Here is a 23,092-nt window from a genome sequence, read left to right on the forward strand (position 1 = left end):
TGAACAAGGAAATGGCATTTCCCTCAGCTTTTCTGAGGAGGGGTTGATATGTTACATATGCAACACTATGAAATAGAATTCATATTCCAAATTAGTGAGTTCCACACAGCTCCAGACACAAACCATGATCATCTAAGGTGGCACAGTACAGGGGAGACTAGCACTCAGTAAAAGTATGAGATGTTAGCTATGGTTGCTTTATTTTTATTACTAAAGTTTACTTACAGTGCATTTACATTGTTCATCATTTCCCTTCTGTTTGATATTTCACACAGGAAGTCACTGGGGGTTCTGATACAGACACATGTTACATGCCATGTTTACTCATAGATACCACTTTAAGGGTTCCAATGAAGAAGTAAGTGTAAGTTGTTTTATTTCCCTGACTCTATTCCAATATTTTTCTCAATGTGTTTTTTTCATTGCCTGAGCAGATACAAAATCCCAAAATAAAGGAGTAAAACCTTTTAATATGACCAAAATGTATACATAAATTTGGTCACCACTCAAGTGGTCTCTGCAGTCCTTAGAACCTGTGTAAAGGGCATAATACTGGAATAGTGGAGATAAATTGATAATCTATATACATAAAACTCAGAGAATAAGCACTTGGCACTTTAAGCTTTAAACTGTCAGTTATACAGCGTGTAAAACAAATATGGAAGAGAAGAGTGGGCCAGGGAAATTAAAAGAATAAAAAAGCCAATATTTCTTACCCTGCATTTTTTCACAAACAAACCCATAACCTTTTCCACAGTCTTCAAAATACCATTTTCCAGTGAAATGAAAATTAGGATTACTGGAGAGTAAGGCACAGAGAGGAATGCGTTTTTGAATTTCAGTGGCATTATGACTTGGAATCTTTAAAAGAATACATGTTTTCAGAAAAATGATAACATATAACACTGGCATTCTCATTGAGGACATAGTCTTTAAAATTCAAACACCTTTATTTCTTTAGTAACATTTAATAAACCTCACAAATTATGTCATAATTAAAAATAAATAATTATTGTGATGAGTAAAGTAACTACACTTACAGAACATATGGAAATTATATAAAATAACATTATTAAAAATGAATACATTGAAAAAAAGACTAATAGAATTATGCCTACAAAATATAGGAAGTGAAAAAATCTTTAGTAATTCAGTCTCAAATAGAATCTCATGCTAAGATGATTTCTAAAAAATAAATCTTAAAACTTACATTTATTATATCAAATGGAGACCAGTTAGAATACAACACAGGCTTTCCATTTAGCCACTTTTCATAATCATCATTTTGTAATCCTATCCACACATTAGTGTTCTGGCCAAAAAGATTCATAGTAATGAAAGCTGAAAAATAAGAAAATATCATCAAATCAAATTTAATACCATGTGAACCATTTGGGTAAGCACTAAATTCTGTTTATGGCTATGATTTTATTTAAATGATAACAAAACTTAATTACTAATCAAGTGTAAGAATTTGTTACTTGTCCTTGTAAGGTAATGCAGTCTCTTTCACTTTTCAGTTTAAATTGACAGAAATTAGCTGGCCGATTGGGATTTCCTCATATTATTAATACAACAATTTCCAGTTTTCATTCAATGCCTTTCTAAAAAAAAAGAGGATAATCTACTATATTTTGATCAGAGTATACAATTGCCTGAGTATAAAATAAAGATATACAGGCAGATCCAGAGGGGGATAAAAATTATCCCATGTAATTAAAATATACTATATCTCAGATTCTTTTAGCTATCTTGAAATTTAGATCATAAATATGTCCTTATTCATTCCCTATTACTGGTGAGACAAAACTCCAAAAACATAGAATTTATGAACAATGCCATTTACTAACATTAAAAGTTGTCATAACTTAAAAACCCTAGATAAATTGAAAGTTTATGTGCCATCAACAATGCTTAATACATTGGATTGGAAATATTAGTTTAGGGGCATATTTTAGTTTAAAGACTTGAATATAAATGGCTATTTTTGCCTGAATGATCATTGCATACTCTACCTTGTTCCACCTCATTTTCAATGGCAACCAGTGACCCCTTTTGTTCAATACAGAAATCTCCAGCAGATGTCCAGTTCTTCCACTCTCTTGGGTCTTTGGGTATTTTCACCAAAAAACACTATAAAAATGTTAAAAACAATTGTTCATTTCTGGCTTTTTTTTCTAAATGAATTTAAAATTTCCCAGACACCAAAGATCAACTTTGAATATTCTTTGCCAGAAAATGCAAAGAATGGGCACTTTTTTTCTTACAACTGCTCCAAAGGTGTGAAAGTAAAACAAAGAGGACCAGCTTTGAGGGGGAGTCAATGTCTGTGTACACTTGCAATAGGCAGAAACAAAGCTGGAATGTGCTTTGTCCCGCAGGATATCAGAACAGTATCTTCTGCCTACTGAAAAATAGTATTCCTCCTAAAAAGGGAGCCAGTTTAGATTGCAAAATTTATAGTGACAGATTTAATCTAAAAATAAAAAAAACTCTATGGATGGTAATTAACAGCTTAGTTCAATTTCATTTACAAATATACTTCCTCCCTTTAAGTGAGAGAGGAATACTAGGAATCAAACCACATGAGGTATTTAAATTCACTAAGTATTTGGAATCAGCCATGTGGTTAGTAAACCCATGAGGAAGAGTCAGAAAAGAATAAATAAGCCCAGTGGGAAAAGAAGCAGGGCAGGACCAAGGAAACCTAGGAAGGAAAAACAGGGCAGGGCTGGCCAACAGTGTCAAATAGACGATGGGATTTGGCAGAGGGAGAATCGTGTCTTTGGCAGGGCAGGGCTTACTCCTTGTGAGATGAGAAATGGAATGGTAACTAACTACTAGGCAAGACAGACAAAGTAGAAAAAAAGTTCTTTCCCAAAGCTCAGCAAAATGCATGGTAGTGATGGAGGACCACAATAGGAAAAAAAAAAAAACCTGAAATGGAGGCGCACCACAAGACGAGAAACCTGGCTCATGAGGAGGTGGGGGCAGAAGAGATTAGCATAGCCACTGACACAGCTGCGGAAACCAGATCCTTAGGCTCAGGCAGCACAGGCGACACAGTTGGGTAAACTAGTATCCTTAGGCAAGCAGGCATCCAAGGCACATCCAAAGGTAAAGATATGGAGATTGAGCCCATTGTAGAATCTCAGGTGCCCTTTCAAATTCTACATAGTTATCCAAAATTAGCAACCAACTGACAGCTCACTCGGAGTGAGCCCTTCCCAAACAGAGGACTATACCAGTTCAGTCTCTGCACGGGCTGGGGCAGCATTCCCACTGCTCACCTGTGACTATGCAGGTGCCTCTTTTCACCAACTCTCTCCCTCTGCAGGGCAGCAGCTTCCTGCCTGCCCATTGTGGAACCAAGCATAAGTATTCTTAGCCATTGCTTTGTCATTTTGTGTGTAACTGCCATTTTAGAATTTTAGGTTTTGCTGGGGAACTGCATTCCAGAAATAGTTTCGACCCTCACTCTACCCTTACTCTCCGGTCACCAATGAGGGCGAACTTGCTGTAATTGGAGCTGCAGGTTGGAGCTGCATCTTGGCCTGGCCAGTCAGCTTAGAATGATAGCCTGGCAAAGTTGGAGAACACATCCTTGTAGCCAATGAGTAACTGCCAGCATAATTTAACCTTATTAAAAGACCCCTGCTTCCTTTGTTCTGGGCTCTCGGTATCTGCCACTGCGTTGGTAGGTGCCTTGAACCCAGACTCGAGTCTGAAATAAACTCCCTTCACCCTTCACGTTGGGCGCCAAGCTGTTATAGAGCAGCCCCGATATTAAACGGGCTCCTGGCTGTGGGTCCTCACCCGCGCGCTTTAAAGGGACTTATGAATACTCTACTACAGACACACACAAAAGGTTAATAAAAGGTTTATTTACAAGAGAAAAGGAAATAAGGAAAATGTACAACTCAGGGAGAAAATAGGGAAATAAAGTCTTTAATGCGTCCTACCCGATCCGACGACCTGGAAACCCAAAGTCACTCTCAGAGCTGGCCGGACAGCTGCGAGCTGGCAGAGGGCCAAAATGGGGGATCCCCAAAGCCCACATGTCTGCCTTTTATATCCACCTGGCTGCTTAACCCCACCCTCAGGTCCCAGCCACCTTCCCTTTGGTGGTGATGGGATTTGGAGTTCCCAGTGTCTTTGGCTTTGACCTGGGGTGGGGGTGGAGTCCACAAAGCCTATATGGAATTAGCTTTTGGGACATCCTTTTCCCCCTAATATTTGCATCAGCTGTCTTTGGGTTCTTGGAGGCTATGCTCCCCGAGTCTGCTAACCTTGGGCACAACACCCATGATCTGTCAAGGCCGCCCTCCTGCAACCATACAGGCCTCTCTTAGCAAACCTGTCCCTTCTAGGGCAGCTTTTCCTGCCTGCTTGTGTCTATGTAAGTGTCTTTAACTGTTTTATCCCTTCCCTAATAAATCTGCCCTTTAAATATAGCTAATGTCTCTGTCTCATGGAGAAACTTGCCTGGGAAACTCGCTGGGTGTCGCTGAAACGGGAGCTCTGGTGAAACCTTTCCCAGAGTGAACCCAAGGACCACACACTCCAAACCCACAGACTCCAAAAACCCCGACAGTAAGGCCGGATAGAGTCAGGGGAAATGGAGAAAGAGAAGACAAAGTATATACATGGCAGGCTAAGTTTGAGAGAAGCCAGGAGAGGTTTATGCAGAGGATATTCCATGTGGAATATTCTCTCATAAATGAATATTGAACATCCCTGGTCATTGATAGATCAGATCTCAAGGTAATCTCAGCTACAGATAATTCTACACAAGTGTGGAAGCTTACCCATCAGAGAGAAGTATCTTTCGTGCTTTGGAATGCTATACTTCCTCATCCTTCATTAATTTCTATCAGTCCCTCACTATCATAAATTCATTAAAAAGCAAAGAGACCAAGTGTTGCTTCTCTTGGAACTTCACAACAAAGAAGTCCTCAATAAATATTTGTTGAACAAAATAAAAGCCAATAGACCCTCAAATGGTTGTCAAATGACATTCCCAGGCAGTTTAGATTTAGTCCAGTGGTTCTCAAAAGGGGCCAATTTGCTCTTCAGGGGATGTGTTGATAATGTCTGGAGATATTTTTAGCTGTCACAGCTAGAGCAGTGTGTGAGGGTCCTATTGATGTCTAGTGGGTAGAGACCAGGGATGCTGCTAAATATCCTACAACACACAGGTCAATCCTCCCCAGCAATGATCTAGTCCCAAATGTTAATAATCCCCAGGAGTAGGGATTCTGAGTTTTCAGATCTCAGTCCTGGTCATGTCGTTCTTCAATTTAAACCCTGAAGGACTTACCCACTTAGGATAAAAACCAGAAACCCCGATTTAGCCTGAAGTTGAGTTACCAACTAAAAGAGAAAGTATATTTTAAGCCTTCTGGACACTTGTTTGCTTTACAAAGAAATGGAATTGGCTTTAAAGCATTTTAATTTTATGAATTCTGTCCTTTATCTATTTCCTTTCATTTTGGCTCTTTCCTCTAATTATGAATTCCAAAGAGTGGCACATACTAATTATTAGGAAGCCTTATCATTTAATGTGAATTCACCTTGTATTCAGATAGTCACACTAATGACCCATTCATAAACACCAAAGAAACTAGCTCAGTTTGCTCAATACATCTCTCCAGAAAACACACACATGTACCCCTCCCCACAACGTTTGCCTCACCAAGATTTACTGGCTTCGCTGTGGGAGTATAGCCTCCCATTGTTCCTACAAATATAACATGTTTACTAACACACTTTGAAATGGTGTCATTAATGCTTAAAGCAAAGCAGCAAGATGAAATGCAGCATCCTTAATTTTAAACTGTTTATTTACTTACTAATTTGCAAAATGTGATCAAGTTTAATGGATCTCTGATTATTATTGTGAGTTAATATCTTACTGTATTCCAAATGAGTTTTGAATATAACATTATTTTTTGTCTCTAAGTCATTTACAGCTCAAAATTTGAAAACGAAATTCGTGACCTTCCCCTCCAATCCCCCAAACTTGGTCCTTTCCCAGTGTTCTTACTGACATCTAAGGGCATAGTCAGTCCTGTATTTGTTTAAGCCTGAAACCTGGTAGTCATCCTCATCTCCCCACTGCATCACTTCTTCGATCTTACCATTTGAATAATTCGCTTTTTAGAGTTTCTGCACAATTCCCATTGCCCTGCCCACAGTCTCTGTCACCACCTTCTTAGCCAAAATTACTAATTTTATCTGGACTATTGTTTGTATCTCACTAATTGCTCTTAGCTATATCACCCTTGCCTTACTCCATTCTAGCATTTCCACTATAGCCTGAGTGATTATATTCAAACCAAATCCTGTTAACCTCCCTCTTTAGTTAAAACACATCAGGCATTTTCTATTGCTTTTTGGATAGAAGCCAGAAACTCTAACATAGTCTCACTCTTGCCTGTTTTTTTCATTTTAGTCCCCACATCAAATCCTTAGTAGTTCTCTATGATTCTTGTAGTTTCTTCAATATATCACACTCCTTTTCACTCACAGAATCTTAACACATGTTTGTCCCCTTACTTTTAATGCTTCCTGTCCTTCAACCACCACTGTCACGTCCTACTGTTGTATACTTTGATAGAATTGTGTGACTTGCCTTTATCACATCTGCCACAGTTGTAAATTAAGAGTTATTTTTCTCATTGATTTAAAATGTTAGTTCCCCCTCTAGTGTGTAAGTGCCAAATGAAAGGTATTGTGCTTGTTTTCTCTCATCATTGACTTTTCCATACCCAACATAGTTAAATTAATAAAAATCCTGATGATTTGTCTTTAGAAATTTTAAAGAGGAGAGACTAGTTTTTAAGGAAAAACTACCTTATGCAGGAAATCAAATACTGGCTAATCACAAACTAGATGTACAAAGAAGTTATTGGCAGTCAATTCAGTCCTTGAATAAAAATCATAAGTAGAAGCACAATCTAACACACACACACACACCCCATTGAGACTTTTTTCCTCTACAGTTCTGCTGTGACACTTAGATAACACTTAGATAAGCTATCTTAGATAACACACTTTATCTGGAGATATCCCTGATTATAACTTTTTATATCATCGAAACAGAGAAAACAATCAGTTTAAAAAACTGTTAGTCAACCAACTAGGATTTTTAATCTAGCAATAGCCAGTAAAAATTAGTCCTAGGAAATTGACAAATAAGAAGCAAAATTTAATGGACATTATATTTTGAAGCACATTCAGAACTGTGTCATGAGTAAGCTGTCATTGCCTTCTCCCAATTTTCCTTCTGTAGCTTTTTTGTTAATCAGAACCATTCTTACTACACTCGGTAGTCCTTTTAGCTGTCATTCCTCCTATTACCAACCTTTCTAATAATCTGATAAACCCACTTGTTCCAAGGTGTGGATGGCAGATGAAGCTATCTCAGAAATATTTCCTGTTGGAAAAAAATGAAGTATTAAGGCAAAAAGAGAGAGAGACTCCAATTGTGGGATTTTAGTCATACTTGCTGCAGGGGGAGGCTCTGTGGGTGAGGACTCACATGTAGTCCTGAAAGTTTACTTTGTAAAAGGTCACTTTCTGTGAGGCCTGTTGTGATCAAATTCTTAGTAATCAAATCTTCTGAATGATTTAGAGACTTAGCTGTGTGCCTGTTTTGTTGCTGTGTAAATATGGGCTGCACATTAGAATAATAAAAAAAAAAATGCCTGGATCTCATGCAGATCAATTGACAGAGTCTTTAGGATGTCACCTGCATCTTGAATTTTTTAGAAAATTATTCTGGTGAGTCTAAATATTTAAAGAGGGTTGAAGACCAATCTACTGTTATTTATCAATGAAAATTGAGAAAACAAATTATTGAGCTAAATGAGGGTGTTTTAATTCTGCTCTACAGCTTTAGAAAGCCTTCTCCTCTCATGATGACTGTATCTGTGCTTTACTCATGACCTTTTCCATTTCTTTCAAAGGAAGCATTCACTTGGTTTTTGCCATGGGTCTACTCCCCATCACTGCTACCATACCTATGTGTGTACATACTCCTTATGTTACACAGGAGGGAACATGGAATAGAGCTAAGTTGTGTGTATAAAAACATTTGGGAGGAAGACAACAGCCAAGGACTCAACCAAAATCAACCATTGTGAGTTTTCAATATTTTTTTCTCTAGTGCCAAGAATTTGACTTGCCATTAATTTCCTTAAACTGTCTTCTTTTTGTGAATGGGAGAAATTATGATTAGTAACTGCAACAGTTGTGTTCATGCTTTGCGGTTACTATATTAAGAATGTGATTTTGAGATTAGATAGACATTCCTTTGTGCCTGTTCCTTGCAGACCACTGCAAGATGCAGTTGTGCAAACAGTTGAAAAACTATCATATATAAGAATTAACTAAAAAATGAACTAAGACCTATATGGAAGAGCTAAAATCATAAAGGATTTAGGAGAAGACATAAATGGCAAATTTTCATGACCTTGAATTGACAGCATATTCTTAGATATGACATCAAACACATAAGCAACAAAAGACAAAAAATAGATGAATTTGACTTTATTAACATTAAAATCTTTTGTGCATCAAAGGACACTATTAAAAACATGAAAAGACAAACTACAGAATGGGGGAAAACATCTGCAAAACATATATCTAGCAGGGTTTAATATCTAGACTATATAATAATTCCTACAACTCAACAACAAAAGGCAAACAGCTCAATTAAAAAATGGACAAAGGACTTGAACATACATTTTCCAAAGATGATTTATAAATGGCCAATAAGTTCAAGAAAAGTTCCTCAGCATCATTAGCCACTAGGGGAATTAAATCAAAACCACAATGAGATGACACTATGCATGTACTGGGATGGCAAGAACAAAAAATACAGATAACAAGTGTTATCAAAGATGTGGAGGGACTACTAGTAATCACTGCCAATAATATGGTCCAACCACCATTTTTAACTCCAAGAGTTAAACACGTAATATTCCTATGATATGGCAATTCCTCTTCTAGTTACATACTAACAACAACAACAAAAAGACTGAAAACAAGGACTCAACAAATACTTGTATGCCAATGTTCATTGCAGCTTTAATGACAATAACAAAAAACTAGAAGCAGTCCAAGTCCATCAACAGATGAATGGATAAACAAAATGTATAAACTGATAGTGGGATGTTGTCAAGCCATGCAAAGGATTAAGTTCTAATACAGGCGATACCATGGAAAACATGTAAAGTGAAATAAGGCAATCACAAAAAGAAAAATACTGTGTGATTCCACTTAAATGTGGTATTTGAAGTAGTTAATAGAGACAGATAATTGAACTGTGGTGCCCAAGAGACGGGAGGAGGGATTGTTGCTTAATGGGTTTAGAGTTTTAGTTTTGCAAAATGAAAAAGAGTATGTGTATTCATTGCACAACAATGAATATGTATAAAATAACATCACTGAGCTATATACTCAAAAATGTTGGAGTGAAAATTCTATATTATGTGAACTTTATCACTATTTAAAAAATGAGTACCACAAATGTATTGAGTGTTTAATAAATACATATAAAATTCAAATGCCCCCATTTCACAAATTAACAATGAAAGGAAGATCATAAGGGAGAGAATACCATGCCAATAAAACTGTGTATAAAGATAGAAAATCTGCAGACCACAATCAAAAAGCAACTTCATATTAGCATATGAAATTGTGATACAGTTTGGGTTTTTAATTACTGAAGAGTTAAACATTTTTAATTTGGTATGCATTTAATTGCTTCTACCTAAGGTCTATAAAGTTATTTTATTATAAATGTAGGGGGTGAAAGTCTAGGTCTTAATTGTGGGCAGTATCAGAAATAATAAATCTGGTTTACAATACCCCCACTGGCAATTTAAAAAAAAAATTCAATTCTGCATGGAAGCACCAGCTTTATGAGGCTCAAGATGATATTGACTGAGCTAAGTTATTATTTGGTGAACTCACAAGGCAGACAGAACTCAGCTGGCCCCAAGGAAGAAAAACTCAAAAGAAGGAGAATTTAGAGTCTGGGTTAGAGGGAACTGACAACTTATTTGAGAACTGCATCTGAATACACAATGTGTATAAACACACACACATATACACACACAATTTATACCTCATGAAACAAACAGCATAATGAATAACTCTGTCAATAGTAAAAAATGAATATACAGATAAAGGGTGGTATCCAGGCTGCTTCTGACAAAAGCTTTTTATTTCAAGAGACTTCTTCAATCGCTTGAAAGTTGTGATAAAAACATCTCTAGGTCCCACAGACAAAATGTGATTCATAAAATCATACCCACTTTTTTGATTACTTTCTAAAACTCACATCTACAGAAGACAAACAAAGGCAAATTTTGGGAGACAAGTTTACCTTATAGTTAAAATACAGCCATCCTTTGGGACATGTTCCATGTTGTTTTGGTGTAGTCTTCTTTTTCTCTATGACCCAAAATTTCTTTCGCTTACAGATGCTAGGCATCGAAACTGAACACTCTTCACTAGCCCAGAGTCCTGGCAGAGAAAATGGGTTAGAAATGACTTAGAAACATGGACCTCCCCAGTGGCGCAGCGGTTGAGCGCTGGGTTGTGAAGCTGCCCGCAGCCTCTGCGGCACCGGTTCGATCCCCGGCTGCTCCCCGGCCACCGGAGGAGGGTCCCACATGGCGTGCAGACCTCTCCTGCCGCCCGCTGCTCCCCTCAGCAGTGTACTTCTGTCCTTCTGCCTGCTCTGCTCCCCGCTCTGGCTCTGGTGAATTCTCTCACCCTCCCGCGCTTCTGACTGTACCCAGTGCATGTATAAATAAATAAATCTTAAAAAAAAAGTCAAAACTACCACTTTAAAAAAAAAAAAAGAAATGACTTAGAAACAACAGTGACTCTTGGTGGATATTTTCTATTGATTACACTTGTTATGACTACTATGGCTTGTCATAAATTTTTTTTCATCTAGAATTTGAAACTAAACTTATTTACCAATCATTGAGCTATCTGGTGACAACAGTAACTGGGAAAGGTGCCAAATAAGTAATTCTAATTCAAGAATACATAAATTCTGCAAATGTAAAAAAATAATAAAAATAAAAACAAAAACAAAAAACTATAAACAAATACTGCAATCTAAATCACAGAACTGAGTAAAGCTCTAAGAATATTTGATCTGATTAGCAAAAGAATATTTTGCAGAGTGATATTTTTGTTTCAAAATATTCAAATTCAATGTAAAGACACAATCTAAAACAATGGATGACCATTTCTACTTTTATATTTCTTTAGAAAATATAATACTTTAGAGAAATTGACTTAAGAACTAAGAAAAGGGCACTTCTCAACATAGACTTTTAAAACAGGCACATATATGGACATGTCCTCTAGTAAGATAATATCTTAGCTCTTAGCCTCCTGGAAAAAATTTTTTTTTCTAATTTAGAAGAGCTATATTTTCAGAATAAATGTTACAAAATATATTTCATTAGCATTTAAGTTATAAATTCTAGAACAGGGCAAAGATGCTTGTAAATTGCAAGGGCAGATTATGAACCAAAAAGATGCAGGCAGTTTGAAGAAAGGGTTGGAATGTTATTTTCAATGCAGACTGGCTGCTATTCTTCCAGAATGACAAAACAGTCTTTCTGTAGGCTGTTGTGACACCTGCTGGCAAAAGGAGAGCTGATTAACCACATGGTTTTTCTTTTCCTAACTTTTCTCTGTAGAAGTCCTCAAATCAAGAATTGTTTTCTATGTTTTATTCCTCTCCTGGGGCACAGGCTTATTATGAACCTGTTAGGTCTGGAAAATCATTACCTTTTATTGAATAGGAAAATTGGGGTGGATATGAATGGATAATCAAATAATTCTGTACTGATGAATAGATTAAAATAAAACAAAACAAAACCTGGTCTTCAATATACATATATTTCTAAATCCAACTTATAAACAATTGGTTTTCTAAGGCACAGAGCAACTAATATCAATTGATTTCATTGAATATTGGATTCAAATGAACATTTTTCCTAAATAGGAAAATGAAAGTAAATTTCTCACTGGTTAAAGTTCTGAACAGTTGTAAAGTGGATACTAGAAAGAGATTTAAAATGAGCTCACACTAATTTTCATAAAGATTAGAATATTTCAGGGTATATTGCTTGTCAGTTTCAGTGGACCCATTTTTGGTGTTGTTTTGGTTCTTAAGGAAGGACTTACTGAATGTGAATTATTTTCATAAATATGGAATGAATTGAAACCCCAAACAGATTAAACACATTCAATTAAAAAGAAAAATAACCAAACAAAGCCTTCTCACTAAATGAATGCAATGATAAGGAGACTTCAAGCCCCCTTAAAACTGTCAGTTGGTATATAAACCCCAATACAGATAAATACAATAACCTATTAATGGCAGTTTCTAGAAGTAGGTGGTGGATGTCGAGTAAAATTGGTTAAGAAAGTGGAAGTTTACAAACTTAGTTATAAAATTAATAAGTCATGAGAATATAATGTAGTTAATAGTACTGTATTGTATATTTGAGATTTGTCTATATATTAGATCTTAAAATCTGCATTACAGGGAAAATTTTATCAAAATTTTTACAACTAAATATGGGGATAGGTGCTAACTAGATTAATCTTAGCAATCATTTCAAAATTTATACAAATATCAAATCATTGCATTGTACACCTGAAACTAATATAATGTTATATGTTGATTGTACCTCAATAAGAAAAATAACCTGTTATGGATGAAATGAAGCCACATCTCTGGCTCTGATTATGCATAGATCCTTCTCTTCCTTTGTCCCAGTTCTGGTATATTATCGGTGATCCGTCTTTCCAACTGTAGGAAAATTAAAAATTTTAAGGTCCTAAATATTTTATTAAATTTAAAAATGCTCATGTTTGGGTAGGGAAATAAAATTTGTAAGTTAAAAACAATGTTGGAAGGCTATTCAACAAATTGATCATTAAGATCTAGTCCAATCATTCTGCAAATAAAAGTTGTCAAACAAAATTAAATGCAAATTAATCTAGGTACATACCGAAATTCATCATTGGCTCTTTCTTCTTGAAGTCCAATCCACCAATTTACTCCATACTCTGAGAGCTATTAGAAAGAAAAAAAGAGAAATGTCAGCATTTATTCTACTTGTTTTCCCTTTTCACTATTAAGATTAATGGGGTTGCTGTTAATAGCTTTCTATTCTTCAGTATTTTACCCAATTATCTAAAGAAGAGTACAGTAAGGCCTAGCATACCTGAAACTAATTTAAATTATTCCTTCCTCATTATGAAGAAAAATTGGAATCAAATATTGGAAATAATTTTAGGCTCATACAGAATGCAGTGGCTTTCTTACAATTTTCTCTATATATTTAAAAGTGAAAATTTTAACTCCCATAATAGGGTTTAAAAAGCAATTGTAAAATAGAATATATATTTTTTCTTGACTAAAAATCTGGTGTTTTATCCTTTCAGTAACTTATGGAAGTTCATTGTATAGATGACGTCTACTTGAAAAGCAATTTAAGGCAAAAAGACATTAAGGGTATAAAAGGCTTTGAATTTTAGGCATTACTCTGATCAGTAAGCTTTTAAAGTATTAGCATCCTCCCCAGTCAAGCTGAGAGACACACTATAGGACAAAAGAATGCTACAGAATTTACAGAATTTGACAACTAGAAAATAGCTTTTATATATTTTACACCATTAATGATCACAGATCTGAGTACAATAAAGTGTGCACATGCAGACACATCTTAGAGCAAGTGTAACAGTGAACTTATGACCCAGGAAATTGAAATTCCCTCTTTAACTATAAAAGAGGAAGAAGCAGCAAGGATTTCTCTGAGACCTCTAAATCAATGTATTTTATTGTGTGTTTGCTGTGTGTGTCTGCATATGTTGAAATGTAATTTAACATTTTTATGCTAAAAACCTATTAATTTGAAGGTATTGTATATTTAGATTTGCACTCATATTTCTTCTGAAGTCCTGGGAATACATTTTAAGATTTTTTTTTCCATATGAATTTCAGATCACACAGCAGGACCTAATAGCTCTTTAACTTTCTACTTTATAAACAGATATTTTTACTTCTTCAACAGTGTAGCTGTCTGCCTTATCAGCAATTTGAGAATAATGCTAGATGGAGCAACTATAATTTTGGATCCCTGAGGTGCTGTTTCATGGACATGTTCTTACATGCTGAATTTAGATTCCTATTGTCAGACTTTGGAATGGGCCCATTGAGACTGGCTGTGAACTCAGAGGGAGGAACCACAACGATTTCATTCATTCTAAAGAGGTCTTATGGGCAACAATAGTGGAAATCAAGGCCTTATTGTTTACTGCTCCAATTAAGGGACCTCTAAAGAGAAATGGTAACTATTGCATCTTAAGTGGCAATAAATATGCCACTTTTTGCATATTTATTGCTCCCTCAATTAGAGTATATAAATCTTCCACGTGGCACACCACAACCTGTTGTGATAAGAGACAAAACTTCATAGGATACCCAGAGTGAAAATTCCCAATGTAAAAAACTGAGAATTTTAAATTTTAGTTTATATGACTTATTAAATTAATTTTTATAAAGAAATGCAAAACAACCATGGATTTCATAATATCAAATGTGTTTTATAACAGACAAGCCACAATTATCGCAAATGAACACTTACCAAAAGGAAATAAAATAGCCAATACATTAATCTTCTAAACAATATAAGAAAGAACTACCTGTCATCTTTTCAGTTAACAAAACCAAGTTATTTCAAGGTTTTAAAACGCTAGATTTTCAAAGATGATCAATAGATTTGATATACTTTTGCTAGAATTATTTAGAAAAGAAATTTAAAAAATAAGAATATATTGCAACTTTAAAATACAAATATTACACAAGACAGCTGTGACAGCTGACTGGTCTAACAGGCTAATAAGTAGTTCGTGTCACACAACTCCTCAAGTGCTTGAGGCTTCTTGCTTTTTTGCTTTCATTTGACCAATAAGAATGCTCAAAAAGCAAGTACAAAAATTCACTCTCACCTCCTAGCCTTGTTATTTGAAAGGAAAATACTGACTCATCACCTTTCCAAGATGGAGCTATCTTGTTAAAAAAAAAGAATTCTGGGGCCTCCCTGGTGGTGCAGCAGTTGAGCGCTGAGTTGTGAAGCTGCCCGCAGCCTCTGCAGCGCCGGTTCGATCCCCGGCTGCTCCCCGGCCACCGGAGGAGGGTCCCACATGGCGCGCAGACCTCTCCTGCCACCCGCTGCTCCCCTCAGCAGTGTGCTTCGGTCCTTCTGCCTGCTCTGCTCCCCGCTCTGGCTCTGGTGAATTCTCTCACCCTCCCGTGCTTCTGACTGTACCCAGTGCTTGTATAAATAAATAAATAAATAAACAAATAAATAAAATAATTTTTTTTTAAAAAAAGAATTCTGCTTCAAATATAAAAAGATTGCATCCAAATTTCTTTTTCAATAATTAGATCTCCTATTCCCCAACTAAATGTTATTTTTGTTTTTCACATTTCTAAGTTACTACTACTCTCCATAGGGGAACATAACACATAAGCAATTTAAAAATATTTAATTACATATTCTTATTCTTCCTGCTCTTACAGGATGGGTGTGCGCAAAAGTGAATATGACCTTTACATGTTTAGTTTCTCATCCTGGAATAAAATAACTTCTGGACTGAGCCATTCCAGTGGGATGTTCTTAGATCTAAGATTTCGTAACTACCACCACTATCAGCAATAAAAAGTGCCTACCATTTACACATACTGTTCAGAAATAAGAGCTGATTTAGAAACCTCTAGCTTCCTTCTTTCTAAATTGACACACTTTTGCCATGGAACCCTTTCTATTTTTTTCAGTCTTTACCACATATGCCCTCTAATAATTTCCTTTTGCGGCACAGAATAGTATCATATCAGTCAACTATGCACCTATAATACTGTCAGTACATTCTGTAGCAGCATGGCCAGCTGGGTAATAATTTTGCCTTATATATACCAGAAGGTTTGTCTGGTTTGAGATCACTACTAGATCTAGTCTTTAGCTACCTCATGGCATTAGCTATGATTTCTCAACTGCTAAGTCTGATGGGTTTTATTTTTTCCTTCCTTCTAACATTCTCACTGGCTTCCCAAACACCAAAGACTGGGAGAATGAATTATGGGAAGGGTGAAGAAAAAAGACCTGCAGGGGTCCCCAGGAATGCAAACCTCTGTTGGACTTTGACCTCAAAGTCTTTCTTTGTTCACCTCTGACACAGTTGGCACCATCTTTTGGGGTGGGATTTTAGAAGTAGCATTTTAATTGAATGAAGGCATTGTACTCTTATATACCCCTGATGTCTCTTTTCTGCTGCCAGCAGAGGATTTTTAAATGGCTTTGTATGTCAGATGGCCTGGTTTACTTCCAGATTCTACCACTAAGCTCCTGTGTAACCAAATTGCTTCACCTTTTTGGAATCATTGTTCCTCATCTGTAAAATGATAGATTTTTCCACAGAGTTTTTAGGAAGGTTAATGCCATTAAGTCTAATATTTAGCATGCTGCCTGACACTGTTAAGGCAAGTATTGGCAAAATATCAGCTCCTTTAAAATGTGCACTTTTGCCATATCAATGTATTGGTTTTCAGCCATTCACCTGATCTCTTTTTATTGCTTCCTGGGCTGAGGAGCCTTCTGTCTAGATAAAAGAACAAATGTATTTTTTTTATATCATGACATATAATTTGCTGATATTTAATGTTATGTTTTTGGCTTGACTGTTTCAATTAGCAGGAGAGGAAAGATGGTAAGATAGCACATAAACTAATGCCAAGGAATACCCTGGTTTTAGTCATTGGTCTGCAACTGAATTTCTGTGGAATTCTGGGTTGTCACTGACCCCCAATGTGTTAGATTTTCTGTCAAATCTCAGTAATAGTCTTGATCTGCTGACCTTATAGGCTGCAAGTGCACCAAACAGAAGACAGAAATGAGAGGGTCCCAAAAACTGAGAGGGATGAGTTTTTTTTTTTTTTACAAGCCCAAGACACTTTACTACAGAGAGTGAAAACATGATAGAACTAGAAATGTTCTATCGGTGAAATGACTGACAAACAGTAAATTTCTGTTTCTATTATTTTCTCTTAATCTTTATGACAAAGAAAAAAAATTCTCAAAAATGTATGATTTTTTTAATGAAATTTAAATAAATATCTGAGGAAAATACAACCCCTGCCCCCCCAAGAACAAAAGAAGGAGCACTAAGTTCTGAATTTCTTATGATTACCACTTTTATTTTGCTGTGGATGAATTCTTGCTCATGTGCAGAATGAATTGTAAGAAGGTCACTGCCTAGCCAGCCACAAACAAACTCAAAGGAGGACCATTCCGCAGCATGGATATGAAAAAGGTACTCTGCATCCTGGTAGAAGAGCCAGGGTGCATCTGAAAGAACAATAACAATATCAATAATGAAGAAATGATTGCACAATATGCTGATTTAAAAAGGCTATGCTATGCTTGCCCCCAAGTTTGTAATTTGGTCACTCAGCATTTAAAAAATAAGTATGTGTTTTTATACATATATGTACATATATACGTAGATGAGCATATAATTTACTTATTTTCCTAGTTTCATCTCAGGTAAGAAAAATTCACTTGGGCAGCAGCCCTTCTGCCCACCTGTGCCCGTGACTATGTAGGTTTTTCTCTTTGCCAACCTTTTCCTGTTGTAGAGCAGGAGCAGAGGCCTATGCTTCTGCACAGTTGGCAGCCACCAACTTTCTCCCTTTGCAGAGCAGCAGAGGCGGTTCTCCTCCCAAGGCTGCCCACCTGTGACTATGCAGACTTCTCTTTTAGCAAACCTGTCTCTTTTGGGGGCAGCCCTTTCTGCCCTTGTGTCTATGCAAGTATCCTTTATTGTTCTCTCCTTTTTTTATAATAAACCTGCCCTTTTGGATATTAAAAAAACCTTCGCTGGTATTAAAGGCCTGGGATAGATAAGTATTTTAAAATATGTGTCTTGAAAATGGAGTTAAGCTATAACATTTGTCTTTAGTCATATTTAATGGCACAACTAATTCAGTTATTTACTAATTTGTTGATTTGAACAAATTAACTCTAGAATGATACAAGAAAAGAGACCTTCAACTGGAGGAATGATATATAAAAGCACATAATTAGAAATTCAACATCTGCCAGGATAGTTCTTACCATACTTGTACCAGGATGGAATCTTGAGTCTCACATCTGTAAAGTGAAAGCAAACTACCTTGAGTGACCTTTGTTTACAGGTACACAGTTCTCAATAACTTCAGCTCTTTACACAGTATTTTGAAACTTTTTGGGAAATGAAACAAGTCTCAATAATCTTCACAGATTGAAATCATATCAAGCATCCTTTTGGATCATAATGGTGTGAAATTATATATACATATAGGTATATTAAGTAAGTTTATAGCAATATAAATATACCTTAGGAAACAAGAATTACAAATAAAGAATATTATACCCAAAGGAACTAGAAAAAGAAGAAAAAGCACAACCAAAGACAGTAGACAGAAAATAATAAAGATTAGAGCAGAAATGAATAAAATTAACAAAATAAGAGCTCAAAAAGGCAATACAAGAGAGCAATAAACCCAAAAGCTGATTCTCTGAAAATATTAACAAAATAGCAAAACTTTTGGCCAGACACACAAAGAAGAGAAATAAAACAAAATCAGAACCCAAAAGGAAATAAAAGCAAAAATAAACAAATGAAAGCACATCTGACCACATCATAATAATCTTCTGCACAGCTAAAGAAACTTGAATCAAAACAAAAAGATAGCCTAATGAAGAAGAGAAGATATTTGCAACAATAAAAAAAGATTAAAAAATGGTTGATGATCTAAATAGATATACTTCTCCAAAGAAGACATACAGATGGCTAATAGGCACCTGAAAATGTGTTTCTCATTTTTTATTATTAGGGAAATGCAAATCAAAACAATCAGATATCACCTCACATTTGTGAGAATGACTATTATCCAAAAGACAAGTGTTAGAGAGGGTGTAGAGAGAAGGGAAACATGTAAACTGTTGGAGGTGTGAATTGGTGCAGTCTTTTGTGGAAAGCAGTATGGAGATTCCTCAAAAAATTCAAAATAGAAATTTCATATAACCCAGTTATCCCACTTCCATGTCTTTCCCTCCAAAATGCAAAAAACAAAAAACAAACCCCAGGGGCCTCCCTGGTGGCGCAAGGGGTTAAGCACCGCTCTATGAAGCAGTCTGAAGCCTCTACAGCACGAATTCGATCCCTGGCCAGCCAGGGAGCTACCCACATGGCCCAGCAGACCTCTCCTGTCTCACCCGCCGCTCCCATCAGCAGTGTGTTTCACTCAAGTTTGCCTGTTCTGTTCCCCACTCTGTCTCTGGTGAATCCTCTCACACCCCACATCTCTGGCCTGTAGCCCAGCTCCATTATGCATGAATAAATAAATCTTTAAAAAACAAAACCAAAAAACAAGAACAAAACCAAAAAACAAAACCCCATTAATTCAAAAGAGATTCACCCCCTCCATGTTTATTGCAGCATTATTTACAATAGCCAAGTACTGGTAATAATCTAAATGACCAATGACAGATGAATGGATAAAGGAGATGTGGCATATATCCACAATGGAATACTATTCCACTACAAAAATAAAAAAAGATGAAATCCTGTCATTTGCAACATGAATGGACCTACAGGGTATTTTGCTTAGTTAAATAAACCAGAGAGACATGAACAATCACCATGTGATTTTTACTCATATGTATCATATAAAGGACACAAACAAGTGGATGAACTAAATACAGATATACATTTAGATTCTACAAGATAGTATAAAGCAAGATTAAAATTTAAAAAATTTAAAATAAAAAAAGAATGTTTCATATTTCACCTTTTTAAAAAACAACTTAGAAAACCAGTACTTTTGCTATTTGAAATATGGTTAGTTCTCATACTTAAAAGGAGTCTGAAGAGAGGCCCCAGGTTAAAGAAGAAAGAACTTGAACACTTGATGAGAGCCTACTGTGTGTCAGACTCTGTACTAGATCCCTTCACAAATTCATTTTACAAGTAATTTGATTTGCTTTCAAGTTCATAGTGAATTACTTCCATATTTACTAAAAACATAATATTCCACAATATTATCCAGTTATCCACATTTCCCAATACTACCTCAGAATACTGCACTGGTATCATATTCTCATTTCCCTAAGATACATTCTTTGCTAAAATAGTGCAATTTGTTTCATCATGAAGATTGTTGGCACAGTTTTCCAGGGTGCTGAAAATTCAGATCTTTGTAACTCTTCAATTGTGAAAGTGCTACAGATTGCTAGAATGCAAACACATAGTAAAGATCTTATAGATATTTTTACCTCTTGGTATTTTGCATATCCATTCACGTTTGGAACCACAGTGTAAAGGCAACAGTGTTTTATTTGCCTTATAAACAGCACAATTTCTTGCATCTTCTCCAAAATAAGTGTTGTCTAAAAATGAAGAGATAACCTGCAGCAGATGAAGTTTATTATTCTTCAGTAAGGATCCCCCACAAAAAGCTTCAAAAGATCAAAAAAGGCACCCTTGTAATCACAAGAGAATTTTGGAAGGAGTTTCAGAAGTATCTGAATATTATTCCTGTTAAATTTTGTTCTATCAAACATTACCAATTATTCTTAAAAATGCATTTCTTTTTAAAGGAGGCACACTAAATTTTTTTCTAGAAAGAAGCACTAGCAGGATTTGGCTTACCCTGGGATCCTGGAGAAACTATTATAGGTTTGGGAATATGCCAGATCTGGGTGTGAGCTTTGATGTAGATTCTTTTGCATCCACACTAAGCTTTTAGGCTCTGATAACACCATGTGGGTATTAAATAAAGATTCAACCTTTTCAATGGTTTTAATGGTCACTTGATAAAAGAGTGAATAGTAAATGTAAAATTGGAGTAGATATTTGGGAAAAAGGATGTTTTGAAACTGTTTTCCCCCTCATGCATGTACAGTCATATAAAATTCATCTAATTTAAATATATATATATTTGCTCCATATATATATATATATATATATATATATATATATATATATACACATATATGCTCCAATTCAGAGAATGGTATGAGTTTGAATAGTCACTTTGTCCAGTCACTGCTTCATGGCTTCATCTCATTTATGCTAACCCAAATGCTCTATTCCTCCTCCGTTAATAATGAGTTTGTTTCACTATAACAAAATGAAACATTCTCAGTCTTCTCATGCTACATTTAATTTTTCAAGTGCCATGTTAACTTTGACCACCAGACTCCCTTTTACAGGCAGGTGACCCCTGCTATACCTGCTCTGCTTTTCAAGTCTTGCTTTCTTCACAGGCAAAATGGTGGGGCCCAGCGCTCTCTAAGACCTTTCCTCATTCCCTTGTCCTAATGCTATTTTCAAGAATAAGTATTGGGGTGGAAATGTTATCTTAAAGGATAGTTGCTTTTCTTTCAGAAACTTTTCACCTGGGAGATAGTTTGGAGTTCTTTTCAGAGATTTTGATTCATTTTCAGGATGAGATCCTACAGCTGACTCTAAGAACTATCTACCTAATAAGGAACTTGCCAAAATAACTCTACTACTGCACAAATTTGGTGCAGTTTGTGATTTGAGTGGGAGGCATGCAAAATACTTCCAGGTTCTCTTGGTTGTTTTACCACATGTTTCTTGTTTTGAATTCATATGCTTTTCTCCAGTTTGGTAAGACTTACAGGGGTTCTATCTGACCACTCCCAAGAGCCCACATTCAATGGGTTTCTTTTATTAAATCCAATCCAGAATTGCCTTTCTTCTGTCCTAGAAGGAAAAATAAATACAATTTGACCTTTGCCATTGATTTTACAACATTATGCAAAAGATAAAATATTTAAAGTATTCATGTGTACAGAAAATAATTGATGCTAGGCAGGATACATGAAGTCAATCAACATTTACTAAACATTTCCTATGTTCAAGCCTGGAGCTATGAAGTGATCTGAGAGGTGATTTAGCCTTACTTTCTGTTTCTCCTGTTTGAATGGTGTGCTCACTAGTGATATACAGTTGGGGCAAAAAAGTCCATTGTGAGAAAAGGGCTCTCTCATGTTGGTTAGGAATGGAAAAAATTTTAATCAAAACAAGAAAACGTGAAAGAAAATTTGTAAGCAATTTGGGGACATCTCATTTCTAGAGGGATTTTACTACTTTACTACTTATTTACTGCTTCATTATACTACTTTTCTATGCTTTGATTTGTTGTTCTTTATCAAATATCACATGTATCTGAGGTTTAATCACTACCACCCCCATTTAATAAAAATGATTAGATAAGTGATTCCACAGCAAATCAGTATGAGGTGTGGCTAAGGGTTCTCTTAGGAGGGGAACACAAAAACATCAAACCACAGAGTATTCAATACATTCAACAATATAGCCTAATGGTACAGTGAACCATTTCACTAAGATTGTTTTCTGAGAATAATTTTGTAAAATTAAAGAGTTAGAAGATTCAGGAGTCATGACAGATGCTTTATTTTCCTTAATGCAGAGAAGCAAGCCTGCTCTGAAGCATCCCCTTCTCAGATACTTGAGCTACGCTTCTTGAATGAGACAATGGAAAGTAAAATGTGCCTTAGAAAATCCCAGAGATCACTGGAGACTGCCACAGTTACCTCTTATATTTGAGGTTGTCAGAGGTGAGAATGCTGCCTAAGGGTAAGCCATGCATATTATTCTCAAGGGACTGGCTTAGAAATCCACATCACTCTTCCTTCATTAAGTACTTTTTATTCTTTTCCTCACTGAATTCAGAGCTCTGCACTTTTCCTGCTATGTACTGGTTCCTAGAAGATAAACTGGAATTTTCTTTTCATCAGTTTTCTAAAATTGTAAAATTTAAATAAACACAAACACACACACACATGCATGTGTCTGGTTAATAAAACAGAAAAGCAGTGCCATAGATACTTCTCCAAAGAAGACACACATGGCCAACAGGCACATGAAAAAATGCTCATTATCACTTATT

The 23,092-nt window shown here is 35.9% G+C and overlaps 1 protein-coding gene across 1 annotated transcript in view; it reads right to left on the reverse strand.

Annotated features, from left to right (window-relative positions):
• Nucleotides 1-23,092, reverse strand: part of PLA2R1 (phospholipase A2 receptor 1) — a 100,460-nt gene that overhangs the window by 11,390 nt on the left and 65,978 nt on the right. Inside the window, exons 14-23 of the mRNA XM_037523407.2 lie at nt 21,798-21,882; nt 20,427-20,559; nt 18,225-18,260; nt 17,299-17,456; nt 13,059-13,123; nt 12,753-12,856; nt 10,397-10,536; nt 2,016-2,133; nt 1,211-1,341; nt 717-861 (exon numbers count right to left, since the gene is read on the reverse strand). Coding sequence (XP_037379304.1) covers nt 717-861; nt 1,211-1,341; nt 2,016-2,133; nt 10,397-10,536; nt 12,753-12,856; nt 13,059-13,123; nt 17,299-17,456; nt 18,225-18,260; nt 20,427-20,559; nt 21,798-21,882 — 1,115 coding nt within the window. The remainder of the gene's footprint in view (nt 1-716; nt 862-1,210; nt 1,342-2,015; nt 2,134-10,396; nt 10,537-12,752; nt 12,857-13,058; nt 13,124-17,298; nt 17,457-18,224; nt 18,261-20,426; nt 20,560-21,797; nt 21,883-23,092) is intronic.

Source organism: Talpa occidentalis, unplaced genomic scaffold, assembly GCF_014898055.3.
Source record: "Talpa occidentalis isolate TD23 unplaced genomic scaffold, MPIMG_talOcc4v2.1 talOcc4.3, whole genome shotgun sequence".
Lineage (NCBI taxonomy): Eukaryota > Metazoa > Chordata > Mammalia > Eulipotyphla > Talpidae > Talpa > Talpa occidentalis.